This window comes from Solanum tuberosum, unplaced genomic scaffold, assembly GCF_000226075.1.
Source record: "Solanum tuberosum cultivar DM 1-3 516 R44 unplaced genomic scaffold, SolTub_3.0 scf00423, whole genome shotgun sequence".
NCBI classification, from domain to species: Eukaryota; Viridiplantae; Streptophyta; class Magnoliopsida; order Solanales; family Solanaceae; genus Solanum; species Solanum tuberosum.
In genome coordinates, this window is record NW_006239348.1 from 113,908 (window position 1) to 123,513 (window position 9,606).

At 34.1% G+C, this 9,606-nt stretch overlaps 2 protein-coding genes across 4 annotated transcripts in view; one reads left to right on the forward strand and one right to left on the reverse strand.

Moving 5' to 3' along the window:
* LOC102587355 (putative Peroxidase 48) overlaps positions 1 to 3,055 on the reverse strand; it is a 5,372-nt gene extending 2,317 nt beyond the window's left edge. The window contains exon 1 of the mRNA XM_015303296.1: positions 2,515 to 3,055. Within this exon, the coding sequence (XP_015158782.1) occupies positions 2,515 to 2,772 (258 nt within the window). The 5' untranslated portion in view covers positions 2,773 to 3,055. The remainder of the gene's footprint in view (positions 1 to 2,514) is intronic.
* A 1,932-nt stretch (positions 3,056 to 4,987) lies between these two features.
* On the forward strand, positions 4,988 to 9,172 carry LOC102601901 (uncharacterized). Of its 3 annotated transcripts, XM_006363053.2 has the most exons (5): positions 4,988 to 5,161; positions 5,248 to 5,368; positions 5,680 to 5,795; positions 7,792 to 8,192; positions 9,036 to 9,172. In XM_006363053.2, exons 1-4 carry the CDS (start codon positions 5,019 to 5,021, stop codon positions 8,153 to 8,155), a joined length of 744 nt encoding a protein of 247 aa, XP_006363115.2. In that variant the 5' UTR covers positions 4,988 to 5,018; the 3' UTR covers positions 8,156 to 8,192; positions 9,036 to 9,172. The 3 variants fall into 3 exon arrangements, with proteins under 3 accessions (XP_006363115.2, XP_006363113.2, XP_006363114.1); XM_006363051.2 differs by lacking the exon at positions 9,036 to 9,172 and having other exon boundaries at positions 7,792 to 8,415; XM_006363052.2 differs by lacking the exon at positions 9,036 to 9,172 and having other exon boundaries at positions 5,073 to 5,161; positions 5,236 to 5,368; positions 7,792 to 8,415.
* The last annotated feature ends 434 nt before the right edge of the window (positions 9,173 to 9,606 follow it).

Sequence of the window (9,606 nt, forward strand, 5' to 3'; positions counted from 1 at the left end):
CGCGCTTAAGCCCTAAAGCGAGGCTCAAAACGTGTTGAGCGCTTCGCCTCGCTTTATGTGCGCTTCAGTGTCGTCATCAAAGTTCTAAGAAAAACTTTTCCTTTTCAATGAGCCTCTTATGAAGAAGTGACACTACACAATTGATATTTCACTTAATCATAAAAAAATTAAATTTCTTTGGTCATATATTTGTCATTCATGTTTATAATTATTAGTTTTGGACTAAACATACACATTTTATTTTTTCACCCTTTGCGCCTTTTTTCATTAAAGCCCACGCTTTATTTGCGCTTTGCGCTTAAAGCCCCCACTGACCTTAGAGCTTTTTTACGCTTTTCGCTTTTAATAACACTGGTTATCGGTTAATCCAATATTAAAAACTAATAACGAACCGATAACCCAATAATTTTTTTTTGTAAAACCATTAAATAACCGTTATCCCAATAACCCAATAACAATAAACCAATAACACTTTTTTCGGTTCAGTTTTTGCACACCCCTGGATAAAACCTCCATCTGAACCAAACAAAGAACACAAGGCACAAAGACACATGACAGCATATGAAGAACCACAAGTGCATAATGTTCAAGATCACACGGCTAATTATAAAAAAAAAAATCCACAAGTACGTCAAAGAAATGCAAGTGCATCCGGAACCATTGTCAAATATGAAGAAATACAAAATCCAAAAAAGTATTGTCGATACACATCTACATGGACAAAACCACAGATAAATCAACATAGAGCAATATTTTGAACTCATTAACAACACACTTCTGTAAGACGTAAGTAGGGAGGGATGATAGGAACTGGTCCAATTGGAGCATTAAGGACCCTTGACACAAAAAGAATAAGACAAGTGACAAGCTACAGAAAGTTCACACAATGCAACATACCAAAAATCAAAGGCTTATTAAAGAAATCTCTACAATGCTATAAGAGAAATACATAAAATGAATTCACATCCAATACATGCATGAAACGTGAACAGAGGAATAATAGTGACAGAAGGCTGGAAGTACTTGGAACAATTTTGTGTTCATCAGGGTTACATGCATTAGAGGTTGTAGAACCAAAAAAAGGCTAAGAACTAACTGCATAGAATAACAGAAGAAAAGACACAAAAGAGATCAATAATTGTTGTTTTCTTGGTAGTAAACTCATCTACATTAGAACTTGCTTCCAAAATTAGAAGTGAAAGAATACTACAGCATAAGGTAAATGTACATAGAAAAGTTTTCGGAAATCAACAAGCAGAGACAGAAGTGATGTTCTGGTGAAACTAGCGAGAATAACAATGCATGTGTTTATCTGTGTTCCCGAACTCAAAACTGGATCAGCTAAAACCTCCATCTGAATCAGACGAAGAACACAAGGCACAAAGAAACATATGAAGAATCACAAATGCATGATGTTCAAGATCACACTGCTAATTATAAAGAAGAAAACATCCACAAGTATGTCAAAGAAAAATGCAAGTGCATCAGGAACCGATGCCAAATATGAAGTAATACAAAATCGACAAAATATTGTCGGTACACATCTAGATGGACCAAACCACAGATAAATCAACATAGAGCAAATATTCTGAACTCAGTAAGAACACACTTCTGTAAGACATAAAAGTAGGTAGGATGATAGGAACTGGTCCAATTGGATCATTAAGGACCCTTGACACAAAAAGAAAAAGACAAGCCACAGAAAGTTCTCACAATGCAATATATTTAATTCTTGTTGAAGAAAAAATGTCTAAAATGCTATAAGAGAAATACATAAAATAAAAACAGATGAATAATAGTGACAGTAGGCTGGAAGTATTTAGAACTATTTTGTGTTCATCAGGGTTACATGCATTAGAGATTGTAGAGCCAAAAAAAGGCTAAGAACTGCAGAGAATAACAGAAGGAAAGACACAAAAGTGATCAATAACTGTCGTTTCTTGGTAGAGACACCATTAGAGTTGCTTCCAAAATAAGAAGTGAGATAACATTAAACAGTAGAGAATACAGCATAAAATGTCAATCTCCTTTCTGCTTCACTTAAGGTCCTAGACGCCTTTCTTTAACCTTCATAGGGCTCTAAGTTCTTGCTTAACCCTAATCACCCAAAAAGAGAAGAGAAAGGAAACTTAAAGGCTCAGTGACCTAATCAGGATTAATAAAATTTTAAAAAGAAAAGTGTGTACATAGGTGTGCGCATAATGTATTCATGAACAGATAAACTGTCTAGAGTGATTAGAAAAATGAGATTAGTACAAAAATCCCAATTGCATGAAGCGTACTGGTATGCATGATTTACAGCTACAGAGCCCCTGAACCCATAAACCCCCATTAATATGAGTGAAAAGAACTCATGAACATGCACATATCAAGAATCACAGTCTGTAACAAATGACAAAACAAGAGAAATATAGAACAACACCCAGAAATTGAGAATTGAGAATTGAGAAAGAACCAACAGAAGACTAAGAAAATAAATACATTTCATCAAGGGATGGAGAAAATGGAGAGTACCCCAATGAAACAATCATGGAACATTAGGCGTAATAGTTGTGCTGGGGCATTGTGTTGCAGCTGGACAATTGTCTTCATCTTCGACCACACAATGTCCTCAAGATCCTCACATTTATCATCATAATAACCATATCTGAGAAGAAAAGGGAATCCAGAGGCACTTCCTGGATCAACCTCTGCATGCGCAGCCATTGTAGTCACAAGGCAGATAACCAAGAATGAGAAAACCGCCATTAAAGCCCAGTTCTTGCTAAACATTGCGAAATGGGTGAAGAGAAAGTATAGAGATTGGGGGATACTGGTGTGGACTGACACCTGACTCGCCTTCTAATCTACAGCACTCTATATATACACAGAGAGAAGTAGGTAGCGCCAAAATTTGAAACAGAAAAAACGGGTATAATAAGTTTTTCTTTATGGGCACCAACGGTGAGTTCCCCAACTGAGACATTGCGATATCAGAATTGACAACAAATTCGTCTCAACTGAGAAATGGTGGAAGCGATTTGGAGGAATTGGGTACAGCTAGTGAAGATGGGTAAAAATGATAAAAGATGGTCGCTTATCTTTCGGATTAAATCTAAAATAGCCCTTTAACTAATTATATTTGTCAAAAATAATAGTAGTATTTACACTGCATTTTTATATGGTGATTTTTGCGATTTTGATAGCAATATTAAATTGTTATTGAGATTAAGAAATACTTGGTAAATAATAGAGATGACTTTATCAAATCACACCCTTATTAAATATAAATCATCTAAACATTGAAAAATAAATAATAAGGTAAAATAGATACAACATAAATTATTGTTGATTTTATTAACAATACTCCCTCCGTCCCTTTTTAGTTGTCCACTTTAGAAATGGCACACAGATTAAGGCAACAATGATTAGCACAGTGAAGTTACAATTTTACCCTTATGACAACTTTTCACTTCAAAATTACAACCACTTATTTGAATTCAAGTGAAGTAAATTGGAGGGAAACAACACACTTTTACAATTTTCAAGAAGTGTAAATAAGGGTATAATAGGAAAAAAATTGTTGTCCTTTCTTGATTTGTAAAAATGGACAACTAAATAGGGACTACCAAAAAAGGAAATATGGACAAGTAAATAGGGACGGAGGGAGTAAATAGAAAGCTATTGATAACTCACTTTCTAGAATTGAAACAACATAACTCTCCCAACATCTCATGATTTCTTTAACAGACTCCATCCTCCCTACTCATCTATTTACTTAAATGACTACTTAGGAGTTTCTCTTGTTCATAGATCTTGAAACCATATTATCATCAATTACTCAAAATCATTTCCTTAGGCAACAACAAAAGCTCCACTCTATCCCTACATTGTTATCTGACAAAGTAACCTGAGTGAATGGAAGTTCGCTCTTGAAAAACTCCAGCTCTTTCTTTTAGTTGACAACCATTTACATATGATCCCTGTCATTTCTCATAGACTTGAACATCTATTTATCAGTGGTAACTGGTAAGCAACCAGTATACATCTATTCTTGCACAAACTTAACATAAAACTGAGAGTTCATACAGCCTACCTACCAAGAATTACTAAAACTGCGAGGGTCGTTTGGTTGGGAACAACTTATTCCGGGATAAGTTATTCCAACATGTATATGAGATAACCTATCCCATCGCTAAGGTATAAATGATGTGATAAATAATCCTAGAATTGCCTAATACCTCCAACCAAACGCAGGATTGTTGAACATCCCAAATTAGTTTAGTGGACAAATAAAGATGGACGAAGGAAGTAATATTTACAAACATCACTCGTCATCTCCATTTACTAACATGCCTATGATGCGGCAGGTAAGAGTGGTACGTGACATTCAATTCACTTTAAAGTTGTAATGAAATATTTAAAGGTTCATAGTTAAAGTGTTAAAGTAAACTTTACTGTCATAGGATGGATTTAACGTATTTTCTTTTATTATTTTGATGGAATCATAGAGGCTATGTAAAACAACCTTCAACAAATGTTTATAGATAATTCCTGATTCCACCTACTCTTTAAAATGCATGTAAAAATATTTACTTTGTACTCACTTTTAAAATTCAGATATCTAAAGTAATTTTTTATATATAAAGAATTAAAAGAATGAGAATTACGAGCCTGCTTGGAAGTTTATAGATAATTTCTGATTCTACCATTCTTTAAAATGCATATAAAAATATTTAATACGTACTCACTTTTTAAATTTAGATATCTAAAGTAACTTTTTATATATAAAGAATTAAAAGAATGAGAATTACCAGCCTCTTTGGAATTTTAGAGCGGTGAAGAGATTTTATAAAATAAAAAAAAAGAAAAAAAGAGGTGCCAAAGACTGAAAACCAAAAAGGCGGGAAAGGATATTTTATTTTGTTTTTTTAGTTTTAATTTCATAATTACATGTTTTTTTTCCCTTAATTTTTTACCAAATTAAAATTAATATTTTACAGGTACATAATATTTTCGGAGAAATTTAAAGACTATTTATGTATTTTTATTTAAAAATAAATACTCCTCTCTTCCTATCTCTCCTTCTTTCCCCCAAATTCATCAGAACCCTAATTTCATCGATTCACCGGCAACACACCATTTTCCTCGATCGATCAGTCCGATTCCTCTTCCGTTACAGGTATGGTATGCTTATGATCGGTGTTATTTCGTTTAATTCATTATTTTTTCTGTTAGCGTCTCAGCTGATTGTAGATAACTGAACAGGAGATTGACGATGGAATCATCTTCGTCTGTCATAACGCCAGAAGATGTAATGGGGACACTCATGAACGATGGAACAATTGATTCCATGAGGTTGAAAATCATTACTCAGCTCAAAGCTAATGTATGGTTTGCTTTCACCTACCCACAATTACCTACTTTTTATTCAAACATATGTTTTCCTACTAATGTTTATCTAATATTATAAGTCGGTGTGTGCCGAGTACTATGAAACCCGTAACTCTTTTGTTATATGATTCCAGAATTTGAGTGTATGTTTATTTATTATGCCTTTAGTAAAAATATGTATATCGAAAAAAAGATTTCTCTGTCTTCAAGCACTCAGACTCTGTATGTGAGGGTATACACATTGCCTGAACATGCATCAGCCCCTTCTTGTTATTACACTGATAATCCATTTCTTTTGTCATGTAGGAAGAACTCAAGAATACCACCATAAAGATGGTTGAGCAAAGCAGGGTTCTGAACACACCTGGTGCAGAAAAGCAGACCAAAAGGGAGCTCTTTGATGCATTGCGACAAGAACTTGAGTATGTTTGTTATTTGTTCTGGTTTGGCTTCTGCATTATCTCAAGAAAGTTCAATTTGACAGCATGAAATATAATTGAAAGAATATTTTTTTTGAAACTTGGACTTGGTATATCCTGAATATATTATGATTCATCACCCGTAAATCCTAAATATATCTGTTATACCAGCAAAATAAATCCTGGATATATTTTTCATGACCCAAATCCAGGACATGACCGGCAGGCACCTAACAAGTTAAGCCTGAAGACCCATTCAACCTGTAAAATGCAGTCTTTCCTATTTTTAGGGATATCTGTACACCTGTATCAGCCAAGAACTCGATTTCTCAACACAACGATTAAAAGTATAGTGTATAAGCCAAAATGCATTACGACATTGTAATGCAACAAAGGACATCTTCCAAAACCTTACGTCAAAACTATTGAACTAACTAAAGCCCAAGACTGATGAAGTGAATCTTCACATGTTCTTTTTTTTTTTTTAAATTGACACTCAAATTACTTTTTATAAATATTGGCCTAACACAAATTGTTTCTCTAATATTGGCAAAAGCGGTTCTCAAATGATTTGGTTAAATATAAACTGCTATTCTCCCCAAGTATGTCTTGTAAAACTCTTTTTGAAAAGAAGTCCTTTCAATGTAAGTAGATGTTGAAAGCTGGACCAAGAGGACCCTGAATTAGTTATTAACAAAAATAAGACTCATTATGTCTCTGTAGGAGAGTCAAATAATTTGAAAATAGGAAATTTTAGGATACATGAAGGAAGAATACTCCATACTATTAACCTTAACAAATCGAAAGAATTTAAAACATTCTAACACTGAATTGCTGCATTAATTCTTGACTTTCACTGGGGCCCTGAAATTGAGTTGTCAACCTAAGTTGAAAAGTCAAGTGAAGCATGTTGAAAGAACGTACAGTTTGATGACTTATCAGTACCACTGATGATTCTCTCAACTTTCAGTACATTTGCTCACATAAAAAATTGGTTTTTTGACTGGTGTGCATAATCATCTCAGAATACTGAATTGAAATACAATCGAGGTGCGCGAAAGTTGACCCCGACATTACGGTCATCAAAAAATAAAATAAAATACTGAATTGAAATACATTGGGGGAATTATTATTTTGTCTTATTATACTTGTAAAAGTGGTCCATACAGTAAATTTAGTATTTTGTTTTGCTTGCACTATTTTGGTTGAGATATTCCTCAAGTGCGGAGTAATGAAACATTATCGACCCAAATAGAGCATTTATCATATTAAGGATTCATTCACCTGACCTCAGCTTGCTTGAGATTGAGACAGTTGTTATAATACACTATTTTGGTAGAAGGTCAGACATATCTCTGACGGTACATGTGAATGTGGGTTTTGGGTGCATTAAACATATAGGAAGAGTAAAAAGGCATTTCAAGGAAGTCCCTTGACCTTGTGCTACATCTCAGCAAGCGTTTAATTGGTATGGAAGTTTTTACAAAGGTTTTCAGGATCTTGATATTAGACATTTGTTGTTGGAGATGCTGATGCTTTATAATTAGAGCTTGAAAATTATGTGATCTTAATCAACGTTGTTCATTTATAGTGTATATTTGGTAGATAACTGAATCTTGTCCAATATCCAAGTTAGTCAGATTTAATCCCCTCCTGTACTTTCTCCAGGACTTGGAGATGCTCATTGCTCCTGCACACCCTGCTTAGGATGCGATGATGCTGAAAATTTCACGTGCTTGCCACTGTTCTTAATTTATTCTAGAATTATATTCCCACAAAATCTCACCTACATCATCTCATTTAAGAATTGACAAATTTTCAGCTGCATAAAATCAGTGTGTCAATGCTTTTTCCTATTTTAAACGCTTCAGACCTTGCTGGCTGAACTCAAACCAAAAATAAGTACAGTGATAAGTGCTCACCTTATGAAATTGTCTCTTATTTTTTTGGTTGCCAATAATTTGGTTTTTATTCTCTGCTTACCCAATTTTTCCTGTAGGACTTCAGTGCTTGAGAAAGCCTCCAAATCGGTTTGGGAACTTATTTTGGATAATAAAGGGATAGGGAAGGAAATAAGTGAAACAGTTGAACAAGTTTTCTGTCGATTGAGTGGAAGAGAAGCACCATTATTTGTGTCGGATTTTGGACCTCAACCAGAGAAAGGGAAAGAGAAAAAGAGTGGGCAGAAAGAGGAAAACAGTGAAACTGGGAAAGATAATTCTGAATCTGCAGTAAAGAAGAGAAAGATGAATACAGAAGAAGAGTTTGATGAAGCTGTCTGCAAATCTAGTGACAAATCACCCTCATCGGATGATTCTAGTAAAATGCCGCCACCAAGTGTGAGAAGTCAATCCACTTCCTGAATCAACTCCATTGTGTCTTATCCAGCTTTTAGCGAGGGTATTCTTTTCTCCCTGCCCTCTTGTTTGTTCGTAGATAGAATCTTTTTCACATATACTGGATCGACATAGTTAATACTAAAAAGTTATAACTTATCCCTAGGTGTTAGCTTCTTTGAAATCTATGTAGCTGTATCATTTATTCCTGAGCTTCCAGAATGAGCATTGCTTTATTTATTTCTTGTCCCAATTGGAAGTAGAATAAGTTTTATAGTGGTGTTGAATTAATCTCTCTTGTTTTCTTTCCTAAAGAATTTCATGATATAATTTGGAGTATAATTTTGAATTCCTATAAATTAAAAAGGAAAAGTTAGACATGTATCTTCAAATCTTTTATCACATCAAATTATTTAGTCAATGAATCTAATTAAAAAATTTCTTATTCAGTTGTCATTCTCTTGTGAAGTAAAGTTCAATAGATGGGTTTAATTTTATACAAAGTTGCTCGGACTCTTTGAAATTGTTGGTACCGTCCAAATTTAGCTTCAAACTGTCCATCTTCCACCCCTAGTAGAAACATATTTAGATGAGTGATGAAAATGTGTTTCCTAAAAGATCGAATGTTTAACGAAGGGGGATTAGGTATAGATGTGTTGTGCTGGATATTTTTTGTTGTTGTTGCTAAAACAAAGCTTTTATTGATAGCGAGTAGAAGTTACATAATAGAGGCTGAACACGAGGTTAAAAGTAGTACAGTACAAAGAAAAGGTTAGTAAAAGTCGGAGGGTTATTTAGCAGCAACGAGCATTGTCTTCAGCAGAGGTCAGGGTCTTGCTGTGTTTTGCCATAGCATCAGCCACATTATTGCTCTCTCTTTGAATGTTGCTAATGTGTTGTATTGCAGCTCCGCCGTTAGCTGGTGAAGGAGTACATGATAATCTGTTTCAATTAGCGCAACTTTTTCACAGTAGCAAGTTGCAGTCCAAGCATTAGCGCATATAGTTCAACATATATTACCATAATGTGATACTGTGATTGCATGTATCTAAGGGTGTTCATGGTTTGGATAAAAACCGATTCAAACCGAAAAATCAAACCAAACCGATTTAATTTGGGTTTTGGTTTGGTTTGTTAAGAACCGATAGTCATTGGTTTGGTTATGCTTTTGTTCGAAAAAAATCGAAGAAATAACCGAACCGAACCGAACTAACAAGTTATATACATAAATTTTATTATTATACATACATAATATATTATATTCATAAACAATTTTAAAGATTTTATATATGTTTCATCAAAATTTATTTATAATTTACTTATGAAAGAAAAAATGTCCAAGGTGAGAACATTTTTCTTATTGGTTTCATGTATATGAGTGTCTATGGAAATTCATTGTGGGACTGAAAATGTCATTGTCTCTTCCTTCTATGCCAAAATAGTGAATTTTGAAGTTTTATTCAGTAAATTCAATGATC